Consider the following 22,212-nt stretch of genomic DNA (forward strand, 5'->3'; position numbering starts at 1 on the left):
TAACCAGTTACAGATTCAGTTCTCCTACTCCAACACACACAGCCAACTGAAGACTCTAGACATTTGAGATACACACTCAAAATGCTCACAGTCAGGCATAAAAACAGCCATTAACTACTAGCGGAACTTTCCATGGGCCTGCCAACTAGCAACGCCAACACGGCTGGCATGCTAATACAGGCACGTAAAGTTAACCGTGCGTGCGTGTGTGTGTGTATGTGTGTCAATGTTTCATGCATGTGTGTTAAGTCAGTGGTCTGTGTGTGTTCAGGTGCAAGCTTGGTCCCTTTGCCCAGCTGACCATGCACATCTACACACACACACGCATGAAGAGGCCAGGGGAGCCGAGCTTGTATCCATAAAGTTTCCTAACTCATGAGAAAGTTGACAGTTTCATTTCTAGATTCCAGACATTTTATCTCTCTGTCATAATCATTTTATTTCATCGTCTGCTGTCTACCCCCCTCCCTCTCCCTTTTTCTCCCTCTCTCGTTGCAGCCATACAACTTCTGTCAAAACCTTTCAAATGAGACCAAGTGATGAGAAATGGTTCAAATCACCGAGTGCAGAAGTGAAAGCTTTTGAAGTCATGTGTTGCATCATGTGCAAGCAACGTATTGAAATGAGTCTAAGCTTCCCAAATAGTGTTGATATTCGGACTTAAACTGAAATTCATGATAGTGTTACTCTCCACTACTCTACTACCGCAACCTAAAAGACCTCCTCTATGATATTAGGCACTAATTCTGTGATTTAGTGACGCCATTCAGAAATACCTTGACTTCGGTTCCTGAAAGAATCTTTGTCATTATCAATTAAAATCATTTTTTCAAAGTAAAAATGACTTGTGTTGTACGTCGCTTTGGACAAAAGCGTCTGCTAAATGAAATTGTAGAATTGTAGAATTGTAGACATTACCTTACAAATTTTTATGTTAGTTTTCGGTTCTTCGGATGTTTCGCACGCTCAAAACCGTTTCACAACACGAAAATACAAACCAGGTCACCAAAATGTGGTTTAACTTAATGTGTCTGTCCTATTTTGTTTTATGTTTCGGCACTTTGGCATTTTTCCACTCAAAACAGTTTTCTAATATAAAAAAAATAAGTCACAGCTTGAGGATTTACTTCTACAGGTATCGAATGGCACTGTCTCTGGCAGAAATGTTGTCATTTGTTATTGTGAGCATGACTCTCGTACTCAGACTTACACGGATAGTAGATTAATTTCATGAAATGTCCGATTTTTAAAATGAAAAAAAAAAAAAAGCCACATCACAATTTCTCTGAATCCAACTATATCGTCCTATTTTAAAGTTCAAAACCAAAATATGTGAATTCTACAAGGATCTAAGATGAGGAAAATCAGCAGCTAATCATATTTGTGAACCTTAAACCATCAAATTGTTTGAAAATGCAGCTGGAAATTTAACACGGACTTTTAACAGATTATCATAATAGACAAGAAGCACTTGAATAACCAGTGTGCATGAAATTTGCAGTATTTCCTCGCCTTCCTTTAATCGTTTCAAAATTTCAGCCAAACAAAAAAACATTTTATCTTCTTTAGTAGAGTTTTTTTTATCTTCATAGTATCAGTTTCTTCATTTTCTAAGTTATTTTGAATAAAAAAAACCTGTTAATTGTTTCACTGTTGTTCATGCAGTCTTAGTAGAACCTAAATTACTTTCAATGATTGCTAACTTTTTCATTACATCACGTCTCCAAATCTGTTTTTTTTTTTTTTTGTGAAACCCATGAAACCCGGAGGTACTCCATGTTGCACAAGTCATTCATGAAGAGGGGAGTCCAGTGGGAAAGAAGAAGAAGAGGGGAATTGCGAGAGAGGAGTGGAGGAGTTGAAAGGCTTCTTTTATCTTCTTCTAAATCAACTGTCAACAATGCAGGAAATTATCAAGGGAGACAAAAAGGGGAGACAAGGTTGTGAAGAATGAGAGGTTGGGAGGGAGGAAGGGAGGGAGGCAAAAAGAAAGAGGGGTGGGGGAGGAGGAGGGTAAACATTACAGCTCTGTGCCAAGCAAACATGAGATGCTGGGATATTTCAACAAAAAGCCACCGTTCATATGGGAGAGAGAAAGAGACAGAGCTAAAATATGTGTGTGTGTGTGTGTGTGTGTGTGTGTGCGAGAGAGAGAGCGAGACAGACAGACAGACAGACAGAGGCAGAGAGAGAGACAGAGAGAGGGAAACTTTGGAAATGGAAAGTGAAAGCAGCAAACAGCAGATAGTAGATTTAATTTACCTCTTTCTTTTTTTGGACTTCAATTTCAATCAAATGAAACCTAACAATTCATTAACTCCTAGGACACTCCTGTCACTTACACAAATGCACTACACGCCAAAAAATGCACAAAACCCCACTCAGCGCTATAACTTCAAACATACATGTTATGTCAGCCTCCCAGTGGAGCCAAATCCTGTACATTCAAGTATGTGGGGGACTGCATGTAGTTTTGAACTCAATGTTGACACAAAAAACAATGATAAAACAATAATTCTGCCCCTTTGAAACGTGTTTCTGATGGAAATATAACATTTGGGTAAATATACCCTCCAGAACTGCTCTGGCTTACATCATGTATCACAGCAGAAGCAGATTTCAAGACAAACATACAAGTCTGTTTCAAGCCAAGTGCATTACTGTACATCATCGGGACAAGAGGAAGAGAAACTTCACTCCCCCAGGTGTCGACCTCTGGACCTCACAAAACAGCAACGCCTGAATACATCCAACTCAACAATAAGAAAACATTACACCTCACAGGAAACAGGAAGCTGCTCATTCGGTGGACCGAACCGTGCCGTTGCTTCAGTTAGCCTGTTACACCTATTGCATATGGAGAACCAGATGGCTCAAATGATAGCAGACTTGATACGAACAGCAGATAAAATGTATAACAGCACATAGTCTGGCATAACCAACAGTGGCAGGATCATTCTTTTACATTCGTGCTGATTATTTGCCTGTTGCGTCTCCTTACAGCCACAGCTTGTGTTATGACAACTCCACAAGAATATGTCTGCCGTTGGTGATTTTGTATGACACACAGAAAACGTCCCTGCAATTCAATGCTGATTCAACCTCAGTGAGATGCAGAGAAAGCAGCAGAGAGAGCAAAGGATCAATCGCAGCCTGTTAGCTTGTTTTTGGGAGCACAGTGTCCACAATCTATCCAAAATCTGTGGTAAAAGTTGAATTGTTTTCAAGTCAAGTCAGTTTTATTTGTCTTGCGCCAAATGACAACAAAAGATATCTCATGACACTTCACAAGTAGAGCAGGTCCAGTACCACAATCCTTCAATGAATTTACATCCAACAATTCTCCATCAGCAAGCACATCCTGCAACAGCGGTGATGAAAACCTTCCTTTTAACAGGCAGGAACGTCGAGCAGACCCAGGCTCAATGGGGACGGCCTTCTGCTTTGACCGGTTGGGGGGAAAGAGAGCAGGAGAGCGGGGCAGAGACAAAGACAGATAATAAGAGAAAGGTAGATATACAGAAGGAAAGAGAGGGGCAGAAATAAAGAGAGAGAGAAAGGGAAGAGACTGATGGACAGACAGGGAAGTGAACAGGTGATGCTACGGGTGGCAGCTTGAGCCTCTTCAGGTCTGAAGCCTCCTCCAGCAGCACCCGGGATCTGGGATGAGGGGAGCCCGAAGGCTCCGGAGAAGAAGATGGGTCAGTAACACATATGAGTGTGAGAATGTATTTTCAGCATACAAAGGGTGAAATGGAAACACGCACAGCCGCGTCCACCATAGACACAGTGTTAAGTAACAATAATGCCTTGTTTGGGAAAAGTTACGAAGATGTGTAGAAAGTCGGCATCCATTTTGATTTACAAGCAAATTAGCAGTTGTTGCTCTGGTAGCATTGTGCCATAAGGAATTGCTTTGTACATGGACATTCGCACATTGATGTATTGATTAAAAGCACCACTTAACAGAGCAAATAATGTCTTTTTTTTTTTAACAATCAACACCTTCACAAATGTACAGTTAAACACAGAGAAGTATGGCAGCAGCTGTAATGTGCACAGAGAGTCAGAGCAGCTAAATGAGTTAAAAGCTTTGGAAACAGAACCTTCCAATAGCAAAGTGGCAAATCTCTCCTCTTATTCTTCACCTCTCTATCACATGATTGCATGCAAGTGTACACACACACACACACACACACACACTTTCCAGGGCTGTATTGTCTTGCGCATGTAACTCTATAACTGTTACAGCTTCTGTTCCTGATACAGAAGCACTGTTCAGTAACACAACTCCTTGGATAACATGTTCTAGGTTAGCATCCGACACGCATGTGCGCGCACACACACGCATGTGCGCGCACACACACACACACACACACACACACACACACAGATATATAATAGATAGCATCATCTTGCCCCCTCCCTGACCCCATTTTAAACAGAAGTACCTGAAGGTTTTACTGGGCCAACAGCAAACCGCGCAGGTACAGCGCAGAGCAGAGATTTCACCTGAGGTCAGACACACACACACACGCTCTGAAACACTGGCCCAAAATCCTCATTCAGCTTAGAATAACCTGTCTCAGAATATTAGTCCACCTGTCTTACAGAAAAACACAACCAGTCAGTCATTCTTACTTTCTTTTCACCTGCTACAAAACAGAAAGGTGGGTGTGTTACCTGGCACATAAGGACATTTTTTTTCTGTGACAAACAGTCCATAAAAATGATGAATGACCTTTCAAATGATATATTTTGGCTTGGCAAGCTTTAGGCACTCCTGCTTCAGTTACTCATGCGGAACCCAACTGATTTAGTGAAGTCAAACAAAGCAAAAGTACGCAGCCAGAAGCCCCATCACACACAATCGGTATATTTACATGATATTATTCATTACTGTGTTAATCCGACTAAAACTGGACTTTTAAAAAGGCACGTAAAGATGTGACTGTAGATGAAATCATCCTCGTCAAAGTAAGATTAAGACACCTAAATAATGTGTTTTGGGAATCAGTCAGATTTGGCAGGTGGTTTAACTTGGAAGTATAACAGCACCAAGTCAGAGAGGCATTATCATGGCAGGCAAAACTACAGCGAAAAATTTTTGGACGTACAAGGAGACAAACGAGTTGTCGATTCTCATTCACTAGGCTTCGAATTTAAGTCCAGTATTCAACAGGGACGCCACTTGCTGCTGGTTAACTTGTTTTCGTATGTGACAGGGAAAGTCAACCGGAAGAAAGTCCGACTGTAACCAACTTTAACAGGTTATATTGCCACCTACTGTTCTGGAGGTGCACATACTCCAGTCAAGAAATTCCATAAATGCGGGAAGGGGTCTAATCAGCTGGCCTCTGAAGCTGTGCATGTGGCTTGTACCTGTGTGATGAAGCTACAGGTGTGACAAAACACACGTCGTTACCTTACGTAAAGAGTTTTTCCAACCATGGTATCTCATTACGTGTAAGAGAGAGAAGCGACGATAACCAACCTCCTTCAACCTGACTCCTCTTATTTCATTGCAGTGTTTACAAGTGACCAAAACCGAGGGGTACAACAACAACAAAAAAATCACTTGCTTGCAATTGCATCAGATTGCAAATCCCTGCTTGTATTATGCAGTTGCACATCCTCTAGCAACACATTCCTGACTCTCCACAGAACCAACCACACCGAGAGAGAGAGAGAAAGAGAGAGAACAAAAAGAGAAAGAGAGAGAAATCTAATACAGATAGAGAGATCATTACGGTCGCACTAAAAACTCTCACTTAAGAACTGCTGAACTCAAAATTCTTGCTTATATGAGAGAGCTTGGCATAAAACACAGTGGAGCTTTCATAACTTTTCAAAATACCGTCCTTGCAGCTTTGTTTACATTCTTATTGAGTATAAATGTAGAAGCCAAAGAGGATTAACTTTAAGAGAACACTGTACTAAGATATAAACCTCATTCAGATTAATGCTGATTACGTGCAAAAACACACTTATTATTAGGAATATGAACTTCTTGGAGACCGACCAGCACCTGCAACCTCAGGCTACAAAGGTAATCTCAGGAATCCCTCATTTAAATTGCAAAAAAAAAAAAATGTCCTTTTAGCAGCTCTTTCACACACTCCATGCGAGCTATAGGCTTTGATAAATAACCTTGATTAACACCAAAAAAAAAAAAAAATGTCCTGGAGCCGTTGGGTACAAATCCTATTCTAACAGTTAAGTAGGCAAACCGTAGAAGAATTAAGGTCAGAGTGATGACGCGAATTTAAACCACTTCCACAACACCTTTAAGACACCTTTAAGTGTCAATCACTCTTTACCTTCTGATGCTTAGGTTTTATGAGGTTTTCAGCCCCCCCAAAAAAACCTGCATGGCCACATCAGCCTTCCACTAGAGGAATGTCATCTGACGTCATGTATTTGGGATCAGATTTCTCCTTCTCTTTTTCTCTCCCCTTGCAAAATGTGTGTGATGTGTGACCCCCCCACCCCTCACCCCCCCCCACTCCTTCAGCTTTCCCTTCTCCAACGTGCCCACTGGATCCAGAATCCACTACAGGGGGATATCAGAGCCCAATTATAGACACCCCCCCCCCCCTTAATTGCTGATAATGAGCAGAATGACGATCAGTCCTGTTATTGGATTATTCACACACACACACACACACACACACACACACACACACACACACACACACGCAAAAGTCATCTTCTCATATTTTCCAACAAGCCTACTTCTCTTTCTTTCTTTTCTTGTGTTTATTTCTTCATAGGCGCGTGGAAAGCAGACAAGCTATCGTTTTGGAAGCGGACAGCCAATGTTTGATTTCCACGTCTGCATCACCACCAGAGAGTCTGAGAGAGAGATTTGTCTTCCCTGCACAAACAGACACGTAGTCGTTTCTGAGCGAGAGAGAGAGAGAGAGAGAGAGAGAGAGAGAGAGAGAGAGAGAGAGAGAGAGAGAGAGACTGGCTGGAAGGAATGCTAGGTTATGCTGGAGTTGAGACTTTTTCTGCTCCAAAGCTCTTTTCATACATCATGCAACCGCACACAAACTTTACGGAAAGTCGCTCTTCCATACCCCCTCCATGGTTCTCCAACGCATTAAAAAACTTCTAGTGTCGATTCAAAGATTTCGCAACCCCCTGTGTCAAATCTGACTGCCTCAGCATCTTCCACTCCAATTTATTTTTCCAGCTATAAATGTACCCATTTCCTTATACTGAGCCAACACAACACACCGGATTATTTGAAGAATTCAAGTCGCAGCGCAACAATTTAGATTTGTCACAGAAATCAACAAAAGAGTAACGCTTTTCTCCTGTTGCGCACTCACTCCATCTGAAGTCCTCGGAGACAAAAACACATTCTTTCGTGAAAGCTGAGAAATCGGGCCCACAAAGAGGAGACTCTAAAAACGTACACAGTCCCTCGGCTACAGCGAAAAGGACTAACGCGGCAATCCCTTTCGTTTTCTTGACGTTTCAGAATAAAACGTTCAAAAATGTGTAAAAGTTAAGAGTCACCCCCTCCGCAGTACCGCTGAAGCAGTTTTCCTTTTTCCTTTGCGCTGGCCAAGTGGCCCAGACTGCCGGCGTCAGCGCTCAGCTCTCCAAACTCTACCTCACACACACACTCACACACTCACTCACACACACACCACAGACATACACGCACTTAAAAAAAAACTTTTTCAACGTGAACCCATCGGTCTCCATTCTCGTTTTTTTTTTAGTTCGGGTAGTTCAAGAAGTCTAAAGAAACTCACCTCGCTGCAATAAAATAATCTTCAAACAGACGGGACTGCGCGTTTTTTTATTCCCAGGGTCGGGTCTTGCCTGACTGCTGGCGCGGCTCGACGCGTACTGGGAGACTCCGCCATGTCAATCAAAACGCAACGCACATGGAGGTCAGAGCCCGCCTCCTTTTTACCGTAATAGACGCTGCGCATGGCAAAAGCAAAAACAAAAGGCTTGTTCTTCACCTCTGGGATCGAGACTGTTAATACGCTCGTTTACAGTAACTTCTGCAGTACTGTGAGGATTTACAAGCCATAAAAAAGTGAAAAGGTGATTTTAGGTCATTTCAAGGCTGTTTATGATTCAGTTTATTATCTGTTGTTGTGTCCTGAAAGCTTCCAGGTTTGTGTCAGCCTGAAAAAAAGGTTCATGAACTTTTCAAAGCAAATAAAAGCTGAATCCAGTTTTGGCTGGTTGACATTTGTCTTGATGACCTGGGATATCTGTCTTCATTCCAGCTCCTAGCAGTAAATGACCTGTGTCACTTTGCTCCAATGGTTCACTTCGAAGCAAAACATACAAATTGAGACAAAAATAGAGTTGGAAGAATTATTTCCAAAAGCAATTCCAGAAACTTAAGGCTTAAAAAACTTTTTTTTTTCTTTTCTATTTATTAACTTCAGTTAGTGGGAGTCAGTGAGAACACACTGAAATAAAGACCTTTTGTTTTTCAATCCTATGTTATGCGTTGCTATTTTTAAAAGCAAATAAAAGCTGAAAAAAAACGCAATTTCTCCTCCTAATTGGTCCACTCTATTTTATTTAAATTATTCCCCTCCATGGGCGCCGGTGGTTTGAAGGACTCAATCTCTCATTTATAAGCAAATTGAGGTTGAGTGACTTCCTTTTATCAACGACAAACATCTAAACTAAGGATAAATATATACTGAATAGCTTGAATGTGTAACAAGTATGTTGACTTACATCAGATTTTGAGAGTGTCAAACAGGTCAAAACTCTGTACTTTTGCTCAACTCACAACTTAAACAACAGGCCAAAGTCCCTCTGGTGGCTGAATGAACAGTACAGCCGGCGCCTTTCTTCTGACGGGACTCAGAGGTTACATAGGTTCAACTTGATTTCCAACAAAAATTAGAAGCAGGATCAGTCGGTGAAAAATCGGATTTTTTTGGGGGGAGTTGATGGTTGTAAAGAATTCAAAGGGAGACGTGCTGAAGCTTCCTTTACATAACAGCACTTTGATATATATTTTACTTGTGGATGAGATTATTTGGGCATGCTGAAGCTTGAAATGAAGACATTAACCCTGACAAGAAAGTGGATCAGAGCATTAATGCCAAGCGTTTCAATGCCAAACACATGATTTGAATAGTTTCTTTCCAAAGCCACGTATCCACCAGTTGATGGAAGCGGACGTTATTCCTCCTCCATGACCTCAAATGCATTTGGATCTGAATGGTGGTGAAAGTTAAAGATAAAATGCAACATAATTAAGAAATATTCCGTGTCCCGTATTTTCTCTCTTTCTCTCCTGAGATAAACCACAAACTGGTTCTCAGTTCTTGTTCTGAATTTAAAACCAAGGCCAAAAAAGAATTTTAAAAAATGAAAGATTTCCCTCGTGTGGCACAATAAAGCACTGTTTTCTTGCCTTTTATAGTTTATTGCTTTATCACTCATCGACACAACTACATGTTAAAATTAACAGCAGGGTTTCCGTCGGTTACGATGGCGTTTGTCTCTAAAAGTATATAATCGACCTCTTTCCTCACTGTATTTTTAAGCATGCAGACTCAGCCAAATACACTCATTGCCCCTGAGTTCTAGATTTCTCTCTGCTGGCAAACACACGCACACATTCCAGCAACTGCATGAAGAAAACAGCCACCGGTGTAATTCTAAGCCAGTTTAAAAAAAACAGCCCTGAATCAGGATAGTGTGCCCATGAAGAATTACAGTGAATTCAATAAATGCTGATCATTCTTGCATAGAAATTCAGATCAGAAATTGAGAACTCTAATCTGGTAGCATACAGTGAGGCTAGTTAAATGAGTAAAAGGGAAAATTGTGTATGGTCCTTAAAAGTTGAGTCAGTGATTGCGATCCAGGACATATTTTTTAGTCATATTCTGTGACTATTTCCTCACATTCCACGGGGTGACAGCTCTCCGCCTCCTCCACAACTTCGCCAGAATTGCAGCAATGGCTGAAAGCGAACATATTATCTGTATGTTACTCGCTAGCAGACGTCACATACGAATGATGAGCTGGCGCTGCTTTACAAACTTCAGATGTGTGCTGCTTTCACATGTGCAATACTTACTGTTTCTCACAGGTGTGTGTGAACATGTAAATTAGTGAGGTTAAATATCATTAAATGATCCTAGTACAATGTGTGTGTGTGTGTGTGTGTGTGTGTGTGCGCTCGTGCGTGCCTGCATGCATGCGTGACTGAGCCCACGTGTGAATACAAAGAGGTCATTGTCTAGAGAATTCTCTAGTACCGTTCCAGACCCTGGAACTTCTGTCTGTAAGACCATCAGACAAATTCAAGACACTCGCTTGTTTATGACCAAATCATCAACTGTTACTTGACTGCAGCGAACTGCTTGCGTCACGTCCTTTCTCTTCCGCACTCCATCCAGGCGCCACTCATCAGAGAGGTGAGAACAATCCTCTTCATTACCGGCAGTCTTGAGCTGATGCTCCCCTTGAGGCCCCACATGTATATCAATTTGTATAAATGACAATTAAAACAGGAAATAAGGCAACTTGCGCTTTTCTTTTTGACATGCATGAATGATGTGGTGTGTCTGGTGGCTGCTTCTCAGCTGGAACTGAAGAACAAACCTTTACGCCCCTCACACATAATTACATACTACCTACATGTATGTTTTTACAACCTTGAAAAAAAAGCGGATTGACCCTTTTCCCTTTTGTAAGTAGATGAGTTGTTTTGTTGTACGTCAGTTTTCTTTGTTTTGCTTTTATGACACGTTTGACATCACAAATGTGTCAGAAAGCAGGGTCAAGAGTCACAGATTAGGGTTTTTTTTTTTTGCAGTTGCTTATTTATTGTAAATCTTTAGCTCCAGTGAGTTTTATTGACTGCTTGAGCAAAGATGAGTTGAAATTGCAGCCAAGGTGACAGAAAGTTGCAGAAATTAAACGTGAAATGGAAAGCAGTCCAAAAATGAGCACATTCATTCAGGTTTGACACCTCTGCTGGTGGGTCCGGGTGTAGCACTGAATCCTGACCCCTACACACAAGCCTTCACCGAGGGCCTCATGAACACACAACAAACTTTCATCTCACTGGGGTCCGAATCGGTCACCATTTCCGCATACTACTCCAACTACTACCACTACTACTACCACTGTTGACGCCTGAGCTGATGAATACCTGTGTCTACTGCAGGGTTGTTTAACCCGGGATTAAACCCATTCCTACTGGAAACAAAAGCCAGATGTTAGTGGGATTTTTGGACCAGTAGAGAAGGGGTTTTTAGTTAGGCTGGTTTGACTGTTGCAAAACAGAAGAGCGTTTCATTGTTGTATGACCTACTGTGTGTCCTTAACTCCCCTGTGCTGTTATTAAAGGCAGGAAAAGAAAATTGTCTTTTTTATCATGTTTCTCCTTTTCCTGCAGCTTCCTTCCTACTGGATATTGTATTTCTGGGTCAAACACACCAAATCCACCAGGAGACACACTTGTGCAGGATCGTGAATTCTCCCTGAACTTATTCAACGAAGGCCAAAATGATTGTTTTGAACTCCTGTGTGTGTGTGTGTGTGTGTGTGTGTGTGTGTGTGTGTGTGTGTGTGTGTGTGTGTGTGTGTGTGTGTGTGTGTGTGTGTGTGTGTGTGTGTGTGTGAGTTTTTCCCCCAAACCCCTGGTCTATGTTCAAAACACAATGGACGGCAGCAGCAACAAGATAAGAGTAAGTTACTGTCATTCTTGAAGTTACCTGCAAAGTCACCGCTCTGCTTTTGTCAGCAAGCCCGCCCAGTAGGTAATACCATTGCCTTGGCAATGATTTTGGGGGGTCTGGAGCATCTAAAAGAGTCCAATAATCAACAGCCAGTCCAGAACCACTGAGTGCCTCTTCAAATCTTTTTGAAGCATAAAAGAGAAGATGTGGATAAATAGAAGCAGATGAGTTAGGGAAGGGCTTCGAGACTTTTCAACCAGTAACAAGTGAATTGTGCAACAGAGGTTGTAACTCTGTATCAGGAAGATGTTCCCACAATTGAAACCCTGTAAATTTAGGAGTCATGTACCATGAGACTATGAACTAAAAAGACCCCTACAACAGCATTTGAGTTGTATACATCTGTTATCGCTGCAACCCTTAGTGACGTATTGGATTTTTACAGACAGCCATCAGGAGGCTGTGAAAGAGAGCGGATGAGGACTCACTGGAAGGAACAGATCTTGGCCTCGTATGTCAGGGCCAGGCCTCCACAACCACCAGATGTTTACCACCAACCCAGCTGCTCTCTCTCTCTCTCTCTCTCTCTCTCTCTCTTTCTTCATCCCAGTCTCTCCTTAGATTTTTTTTCTCGCTGAGGCTCTTTAAAGTAAGGCCTCCTTGTAATCATGCACACTCGGATCACCAGAGGTCTTTGAAGTACGTGGAATGTGTCCAGCCATATGATAGCATATACTGTATATTCTTGTAGCAGAGCGAAAGCAAAAAGAGAGAACGCGGGAAAAAGGATTGTTGGATGGCTGTTAGCTCCTCCATGTGGTTTTCTGGTTGTTAATTATATCCTCGCTCTGCTCTTGCATGACATGTGTGCGTGTTTATGTACACATTTATGTGTGTATGTTGTGTCTACATGACCATGTGCGTGCATATGATCGCCGAGTCTGAGACACCGGGTGACAGATGATAATGAGCGTCTGGCAGGGGACGCTGGATGAAACATGATGGTGTGCATGTGAGTGTGTGTGTGTGTGTGTGTGTGTGTGTGTGTGTGTGTGTGTACATGTGAGTTTTTCTTCTTCTTCTTCTTAGAGGTGAGGATGGAATTTGGCTCATCATGAGTTCAAAAGAGTCAAACCAAAGCTCACAGCGTACCAACAAGAGCAGACATGCCCATCTGTCTCTCTCTTTCTGCCTTTGTCTCTTTTGTCAGCGTCTTTCTAACAAGTTCCTCTTCTTTTCCTTCAGTTGTGTGTTGTGTAATGTGCATCATGTTCTTGTATTCTATGGCTCATGTGGTGTATAAGGTGTAACTTTCCAAGCTGTATATTTTGCTCTATTTGTAAAAAAAAAGCAGAGAAAAATTATTTATATATATATATATATATATATATATATATGTCTGTATATAAGTCCAGCACAAAATATCAAATATCAAAGCTGTCCAATTACAATGCGATAACACAATGTGCCAACTTTTTAGCCACATCCTTCAATCCATCCATCCATCATCCATCCATCAATCCATCCATCCATCCATCCATCCTTCAATCCATCCATCCATCCATCCTTCAATCCATCCATCCATCCATCCATCCATCCATCCATCCATCCATCCATCCATCGTCAACCAATCCAGGGTCAGGTTGTGGGTTCCAGCATGTGACCCCAGACTTCCCTTTCCCTGGCCACGTGTGTGAGCTCTGACCAGGGGATCCCCAGATGTTCCCTGGCCTGTGTGGAGATAAACTCCCTCCACCCTGTCTTCAGGCTGCCCCCCCCCCCCCCGCCCACCCCCCTCCAGCTGGACATCGCTAGAACTCTCCTTATTAGATGCTCAAAACCACTTTAAGTGGCTCCTCTCCGTGCAAGGGAACAGCTCTCAAGGCCATCGACATCTTTTAGCCAAATTTATGAGAGCCATCAATGCAATCAACTTCAGGCTTCGTATTTCCCTTTCATGCATCCTCAGAAAAATACCTGCCAAGTTTGAAGTTGATCTGATGAATGCTTGCCGAGATAATTAAGGAACATACAGGTATTAAGACACGCGGCTTTCACCGGCTCCTCGCTCCTGTCAGGGATTTTCCAGTCAGCTTTACCAGAATGGTCAGGAGACGTCTGTATTACCTCCAGCTTTGCCAATTATGCTATAATTCCTACTAATGGAGCAACTTGCAGTCATGACATCACAGCAGGTGACATCACACAGGCCAGATCTCACCACCACCGCCGCCACAGGGTGGTGGGTGTTGGCAATAACAGCTGCGGAATGTCCATGACTCAAGGAGTTTGGCTTGTCATCTGGTTGGCGAACTCTTCTGCCCCTGACATTTGTGAAAACAAGTGCCATTTCAAACATTGACCAGTCTGACCTTTGATGGGAGGCGCATTGCTCATGTACAAATCCCATCATGTTGCCAACTATTACAAATACTCAGGACAATTCTCATATTCAGAATAATAACCTCCCAGTGTAAACTCCTGGGAGAAGCCGCCATAGGAATTTCAGTCTAATGGTTTCAAGCTATAGCGCTTCTAACTTTACTGGCAGTGAGAATAATTACAAGCAACTGCTCTGTATATTCCACCATACCCTTTTCCTTCAATGCTTTTAGGGCTGCAAAAAGGTTAAGAAGTTGTTTTCAGCATATCATCATAATTTGATCCATTTTATCTGAGAACATTTGGAAAGTCCAGAAGAGCTGCGTGATTAATTTATTGATCCAGATCCAGATTTAAGTTGGTAAAGGGCTAACAGGGTGTAAGAAGCGTCTCCACAAACAATCAGAGAATTTATTAAACTGCCCTCAGGAAGACGTTTTGGAGCTGCAACTGGAACAAAGAATATATACATTAAAATCATTCATACCAAATGCAATAACACTTCTGAATTCAAAATGCCGGTAGGCATTACACTGTATATCCATATTTGCTTACCCCTGCTGCTTTTGTATCATGTTTGTGTTTATTTATTAACTGTGTTTTACTGTATTTATTCTATTTACATTTTCAACAATTACCTGTGGAGCCAAAGACAAATTTCCACATTTCTTGACCAATAAAGTCATAAAGTTAACTTAAACTCAATATGATCTGAAACGTAAAGATTTACCTGTGAGCGATACGAGCTTGCTGAATGTAAGATACATTCATTTACATATGAAAGTGCTGGTCTTTAACTTAAACTTCATCAAAATCACGAAATGGCCCGGAAAGTGGCTCATCTTTTTTGTTGTAGTATTGATCATTTCTGATTGGCACATTTCTAATTTGGTCCTACTGGTACCGCTCAAGCTAACATTACTGTTTCTGAGACTATTCATCAGTAATAATGCCATGTTCCACCTTGTGAGGGAAGTCAGAATTTCTGTGTTCCCAGCTCCAAATTTCAGCTGGAACCTCCCCTGAGGTCTTACTTCCTACCCCAAAACTCTGAAAAACTGTTCCTGTTTTACCTTTTTCTTGATTTGTTTTGAGGGGGCTCAGAGGTAGAGTGGCTGTCTCGCAACTGAAGGGTCGCTGGTTCGATCCTCACTTCCCCCGGCGACCATGTCGAAGTATCCTTGAGCAAGATACTGAACCCCTAATTGCTCCTGATGGCCCTAAAATGGACTGGCGACCTGTCCAGAGTGAACCCCGCCTCTCACCCAATGTCAGCTGGGATACAATCCAGCAACCCCCCCCCCCCCCCCCACCACCACCACCCCCAAGAACCCTAAAGGATAAGCGGTATAGAAAATGGATGGATGGATTTATATGTTTGACAGTGTTTATACACACAAGATAACACAAAGAATGTTGTTAACCACTGCTGTAAGCTCAGGTGTGACGTCACTTTCGGTTTTGAGGTGAGTCAAACTGAAGCCCGCATGGGTTCAACGTAGATACAGATGTTTGTTTGACCCAACTTGTGACACACTAGAGAGGGTCAACATATGTCTAGTTACCAATAACCTGAGGAAAAACCCAGACTGAGTTGTTCTTAGTCAACTGGGTATGATTGGGTGTGGTTAACATGGGAATCTACTGAATTTGGTGTCTGCCAGATGAACAATCAACAATGTGCCAGACTCACCAGAGACTTCCTGTTTGGACTTTTGTTTGCCATGACTACGGTGACGCCAGGGAACAGTGATTCAGTAGCTGCTTACGTCATGAACACCAATGAACAGTCTCAGCCATGTGGGCCAGAAAACCCTTTATGAGATGACCTGGCATCTGATACTTCATTTGAGGAGAAAACAAAACCTGCAGTGTCCCAGTGTCCATTTGTGAGGCAACAGTTGACAAAATGGCATTCAGTAGCTCAATATTCAACATCAGTGCAGAAAACAACGCTTAATGTACACACACAGGTTCACAGGGAAAGTGTGTGTGTGTTTGATAAGAGTTGGAAGTACATTGAAAGTAAGAGTTGGACACATATGTAATCTTCAACAAGAATCAATATTCAGAAACATCTTTATTGGAACTTCAGACAAAAAGCAGCAAATACCCAGAGACAGGAAGAGAGAATTATACAGAAAAGAAAGGAAAATGAAAGTAAAATTTAGAGAGGAAACAAAGAAAGACAGAAGGGAAGAAAGAAAACATGCCACTACAGTAAGAAATAAGGATTTCAACACATCTCAGCCTGCTCAAGTCTCCTCAACACAGAGGAAGTTCATTAAAGTAAAAGTGTTTTTCAGAGTAAAAGTCCAAGGGGACTTCACTCTTTTCCGAATGCTGCATGTGAGCACTAGGATGCTTTGCATAGAACCAGAAATGAATCAAACAGAGATGTCCAATCACCATCAACCACTATTTATCTGGTCTCCTTGAGAGTGTCGTGTGTCACCAGGGAAATGAGACATTTCCGTAGTGTAATGACACATCTCATAATTTGGTGATTGTCAGGTTGGCAGAGCTTCAGGTCAGTCCTCCAGAGGATTGCACTCTCTTATCTACTGATGGTGCATCTAACACAAAAGCACACACACGCGCACACACACACACGCACGCGCACACACACACACATATCTAACATAATTTACCCCCCTATCCCGAGCCACACAGTGGCACAGCAATACAAACCATCAAAATACGTCAAAAAATGAGAGCGGTTACATCTATAATGTCTTATTGTAATTATTAAAATAATGAAGTTCAATATACAGTCAGGCACATTTACAATGGCTATGTAGCAAAAAAAAGGTCATTAAGGCCTTATAGCATCCACTAGCTTAGCTTCTTTCCCTTTGAATGGCAAATGTATGTATGTATTTATATATACATGTGTGTATATATATATATATATGTATATATATATATATATATACACATCTATGTACACACATAGATGTATATATACTATACTATATATAGCGTGTGTTTGTGTTAATAAAAGGAGGTATATGCCTGTGAATTTGATACCACTGAGGACAAGATCTCATCCCCATGGCATCAGCTGTGATATAAAGAGCTGTATGTCACACACACTTCTAAAACACACTCCAATTATCTGTGATTTATAAGCAAACACACAGCTCTTACCACTATAATAAGGGCAGTGTAAACACACGCACGTCCCTGTGAGTGCAGCACAATAATTAATGGAGTTAATGGGTCAGTTCACCAAAAATAAACAGAAACCAGGCTTATCTAGCCACACAAATATTTGGGATTTTCAACAGAATAGTATGCCTCCACGCCAGCACAGCGATGGTAAAATATGCTGTTGTTAATGGTTATAAAAGCATGTAATTAGAGAAGCAACAAATCTTCACAGAAACAGTGTCTCTGTTCTTCTGCATCATCAATAAGCTTCACTGTCAAGAGTTTCCTTGGGGTTTCTTCTGGAAGTAGAAAGAAGTCAAGTGCACAAACATTAATATTGCTGAGCAAAGAAAAATGTATTCTTGGTAAATAACTGCATTTTTTTGTGAGAAAATATGGTTGTTATTTCATCATTTTAGTGAACTGACCCTTTAAGAGGCATCCTTAGGGGTGTGTTTTCTTATTATTACTAGCATTATTGTTAGTAAGCTTCAACACTTGCACGTGACGATGAGATTTTTTAAGCAGAAAACGACCATCAATATCATAAATGACAACAACAAAGTGAAAACATACAGTGGGTTGTGCAGGAAAGACACGTGCACATCTGTTTCAAATGTTATGTATCAGGTGGAAATGTGTGTGTGCAACTCTACCAGAGAGTTTGATATGTTTGTCGACGTGCATCATTTTATGCGCACGTCTCACACTGTGTCCTGATTGGGAGCATTTCAGTCCATGGAGTCCGAGACTTTTTCCAGGGTTTAGAAATGATTGCAGAGGGACTTCCAGGGGCGGAGAGCTGATAATGCTGCACTAAGAATAGAGCAGCTCAGGCTGTGTGGTGAACTGAACTTCTTCATGAAAAGGTTAGCCAGCCGATGGCCCTGCTGCATGACAACGGTGGCATGCAGGAGGACACGCTGGCCACAGGGAGGTGCTGTTTTGACTGTCCAGACTGTTACATGATTCCTCTCTGAAAGGGCTCCAGGTTTAATAACTTCCTTTACAAGGTACACAGAGACGAGCTGCTCAGGCAGCAGGTTTCTGATGGCAGTGTTTGTTTGTATGTCTCACAACTGAGCAGGTTCTCATGGGCCTAAAACATCTGTCCCAGTAGTCTGTTCGTGTTTACCTTCAACTCTTGAAAGTTCAGGTGATTGTCTTCTAGCAGGATTGTCAGTAGAAAATTCACAAGGCAGTTACATTCATTTTATTGTGGAGGGTTTTTTTTCTATTCCTTTACGAGCTTAACAATTCTCCTCCCAGCGTCGACCTCATTCTCTGAGATGGAGTGAAGAGCTGGAGTGACATTTGTTTTCTGTATGAATACAGATGAACAGAACAGTACCACACACACACACGAACATGGATGAGTCTTTCCAAACAGACTCCAGAGTCATCATGAGACGGATGCCAGAATCCCTTTTCTTCCTCTGTGTCTTTGAATCCGTCCCCCGTGGCCCTCTATCTCTCGGTTCCTGTTTTTAAAAAAAGAGGCCCAAGGAATTTGAGCAAATCACTTTTATGCAGACAGGTGTGATATCACTAGTTTTTCCATTTTATTTCCAATCTCTCCAGGGACTTGAAGCTCCTCTGAGTCATAGTCATCGTCAAATGACCTGGGAACAAAGCAGAGGGAGGTTAGATGCGGCTACAAAAAGGAAATTATAGTCAGACTATGTGTCTTAAAGGCAGCATATTTTGGAAGCTTTTTAATACGGAGATTAACATATGCAAGTATACAAGCGTGGGACGTACCCTTCATGCAGCTGCTCATTTGCAGTTTCCTCCGCCACCAGAATCTCGTACTCCTCTGAGGCATATTTATCCCAGTCCGATGGCTCTGGACCTTCGCTGTCAATGTCCTGAAACAACACATGAAAACCACAAATGTGGGCATTTATCAGACAAAAACACAAGAGTTCCAAGCAGACTTCCCGCAGTCTTTAGAGTGGAGTCAAACTGCAGAGGAGTTCAAACTCAGAGTTTTATTATTTCAACAAAGTTTCCAATCCGTCTGGATCATCTGGGTTTTCGCGCAAACATGATGGAATCACTGTTGATATAATACAAAGTTTGTTTAAAAATGTTTCTTAACCCGATGAAGATCCAGAATCTTTGTTGATATGAAAAAGAAACAAATAAAAAAAGGGTAAAACAAGACTCCTGAATTTAAATTGAGAAAACTCACTCGTCTTTTCAAAATAAAATGAGGTGCCAGTGTCCTAAAGTATTACTATAAGGGTTAAACTATACTTTTTTTGAGTAAAAGGCCAGAATAGGTTTTTTTTTTTTAGATCTAAGTCATATCCTAAAGCTAAGTTAAGTAATGTTTGAGGGCATGTTTACAATATTGTAAATGCAGGTAGTTATTTTATCTCCATCGTCTCCCTGAACATCCTCTGACTTGTATCTATTATATTCCCCTTCAAACCGCTAGCTTCAGCACAATTGCTGAATATTTCATAACAAGTTGCAGATTCTAACCTTTTGCACTGCAAATGGATCTCTCTGCTCATGGTCCAGGTATTTCTCAAGGTTGAAGAAGGTGTCAAAGAATATGTGGGCCATCCGGCAGCGCTTCAAATCCCCGAGGGTGATCTTACCTAAAGAACACATCCATGCACAGGAGGTGAGATCAAATGAAGCTTTCAAATTAAGATGACTTCAAGACAGGAATAGTTAGTCGGTGGCACTAACCTGAGCTCTCAGGTTTGACCAGGTCAAGCATCTGGCAGAGCAAATCCTGGAAGGGCAAAGGTTCGATACCCATCCGCTCCATTCTCTCACACTGCTCTTCATAGAAATACTCCAACTCAAACATGGACAGAACACCATCGCCATCAACATCCATGCAACGAAACCAGTACTCTATACTGGAGACAGCAAAAGAGAGAGAAGATTGGAATCTGGTTCAGAATGTGCAGAAAAAAAAGTATTCAAAGATGTAAGACACATTCTAGCACCTGGTGGGATTTTTCTTGTCTTCCTCAGATATAAGGAACCAGACGAACTCAGCGTAGCTCATCCTACCTTCCCTCTGCACAGCGTTACCCCTGGAAACAAGAGAGACCAGAGCGTTCGCTTTCAATACTGTTATGATGGTGACGTAATCAGTTCTCCTCTATTTGTTTATATGAGAGTTTCCACGTACCGAGTAACAGCCCCCGAAAACAATCTCTCAATGATTCTGTTTGAGGATGCTGTCACAGGAGAGAATGAGAAAAGTAAATAAGAAAATGTCATTGTTGCTCGAATACACAAATGGATAAATCCTTGAGCATACACAGTCTCTTGTGTAAGTACTGAGTCAGTGAATCAGAGTTTGGCTACATAACACAATTCGACTTGTAGAGCACTTTACATCACACAGCATGAATGTAATAAACTTGAGACAAACACCTGTTGTTTTTACTGACCCTGATAATGAGCCAAATCTACAGACAGTCAGCGTCTGATTCATCTGTACTGGGAACAACTATAATTCAGCAATGTAACCGGAGAAAAAGGCTTTGATGTAATTTTCTCTTATCTCAAAATATGGACTTAAATAAAAGATGTTATGATGCGCATAATTAACCATCTATCAATGCTCTTTGTTGGCTTTATTGTAAAGAGGGAGCAGGTAACCCTTAAGCAAGACTTCAGGCTATCCAGCCTCAGTTTTTACATCCATCTTTGCTGTAAGTTAACATGATCACCATTCTTAAAGGATTAGTAGATACTGAGGATGTGACCGAATGAGGAAGACTTGTATTATACTGCCGTATGCGTTTCAGAGTTCGTAAACGCACATTTTGTGTGAGGATTCTCCATTTGCTTCCAGCAATAACTATCATTCAGACAAATCTGAAAACAAAATATCATCAAGTATCATTGTTTTGCATTCTGGCTTCACCAAGACAATCGAAAAAAATCTTTATGAACTTAAGACATCTCAAGGTTAGGAAATGATACACGAATCATGATATTCGAGTGAAGTATTACTTTAAGATCTTTTCTTATGATAATACACCTACGTGGACTACAGCTCATTGTTTCTTTTGGTTCTCACCGTGATCGTTGTATCTGGCCAGGTCTTTGTGGTCTATGTAGAGATCATGGTCAGTGTCCAGCTCCCAGAACTTGCAGTAGATGACATAAAAGTGTTCATAGGAGAAATAATCTGTGATTTGGTTTATGTCGTCCTCCTCCTCCAGCAGGGCTAGAGTCTGCAGGAAGTTGCTCCTGCGCAGCTCCATCATGGTGATGCGACCTGTCCACGAACGGTTCACGATGTAGTATATCCGCTGGATAACCTGGGATGCAATGATGACAGTAGGATTACTCAGCGTGGTAGTCATTGTATCAAAAGGAGGGATGTGAAAAAAGATTGAAATGTGGTATAAATGCATAAAGCTTATGATCATATTATGTAAGTACAAAATAGGAATAAAAAGATAAAAGCATCCTAAAATAAATTTTACAATGAGTACGAACATAGATGAACATCATTCCTTTCCAAATGTATCAGAAAAAAACACCTAAAAATGTTTCTATCTCTGTTATTTTGGCTGCTGGAAGTCTAAAAAGTCAACCAGAGGGTCTGAATCTCTAGATGAGTTGGATCTGAGCTGTCGGATAGAAAACAACCAATACTTTCACCCTGAGTCATAATCTAACAGAGACAGGTCTCACGTCAGCTTAGTACAAATGGGATTAGCACTCACTTCCCGGTACATGTCCCTTTCTGGGTTGCTAATGTCTCATACAGTAGAGGGCTGGCTGGCCTATACTGAAGGAAGTGCCTTAATATGGGCATGGAAAGGGCCGGAGGGCCTCTGCTGCAGCAGGCTGTAGGGGGCATCAATGTTTCCGTGGTGTATTTGTGTTCTGATGAGTACGACCCTCTCTGCACTTCTACAGAGCGAAGCCTCAACTTGTAGCACGTGTTGCAGCTGTCCTGCTTCACATTCACACCGCACATGCACACACACATGCG

General features: G+C 41.6%; 2 protein-coding genes across 4 annotated transcripts in view; both read right to left on the minus strand.

Annotated features, from left to right (window-relative positions):
- fndc3ba (fibronectin type III domain containing 3Ba) overlaps positions 1-7,871 on the minus strand; it is a 98,458-nt gene extending 90,587 nt beyond the window's left edge. The window contains exon 1 of one of the 2 annotated variants that reach the window (XM_086183036.1): positions 7,770-7,871. The gene's annotated coding sequence lies outside the window, so the exon portion shown is untranslated. Of the gene's footprint in view, positions 1-7,337; positions 7,709-7,769 lie in introns of those variants that run through there. The other variant, XM_086183037.1, reaches the window with a different exon arrangement.
- Positions 7,872-16,136: 8,265 nt separating this feature from the next.
- The window catches only part of ppp2r3a (protein phosphatase 2, regulatory subunit B'', alpha), a 66,496-nt gene continuing 60,420 nt past the window's right edge, over positions 16,137-22,212 (minus strand). For both annotated transcript variants that reach the window (XM_086182819.1, XM_086182820.1), the window contains exons 7-13: positions 21,286-21,529; positions 20,386-20,434; positions 20,198-20,287; positions 19,932-20,107; positions 19,719-19,837; positions 18,990-19,096; positions 16,137-18,850 (exon numbers count right to left, since the gene is read on the minus strand). In XM_086182819.1, the coding sequence (XP_086038945.1) occupies positions 18,754-18,850; positions 18,990-19,096; positions 19,719-19,837; positions 19,932-20,107; positions 20,198-20,287; positions 20,386-20,434; positions 21,286-21,529 (882 nt within the window). In that variant the 3' untranslated portion in view covers positions 16,137-18,753. The remainder of the gene's footprint in view (positions 18,851-18,989; positions 19,097-19,718; positions 19,838-19,931; positions 20,108-20,197; positions 20,288-20,385; positions 20,435-21,285; positions 21,530-22,212) is intronic.

Source organism: Aulostomus chinensis, chromosome 17 (assembly GCF_037954235.1).
Source record: "Aulostomus chinensis isolate RoL2024-O1b breed Wild chromosome 17, RoL_Achi_v1.0, whole genome shotgun sequence".
Classification (NCBI taxonomy): Eukaryota; Metazoa; Chordata; class Actinopteri; order Syngnathiformes; family Aulostomidae; genus Aulostomus; species Aulostomus chinensis.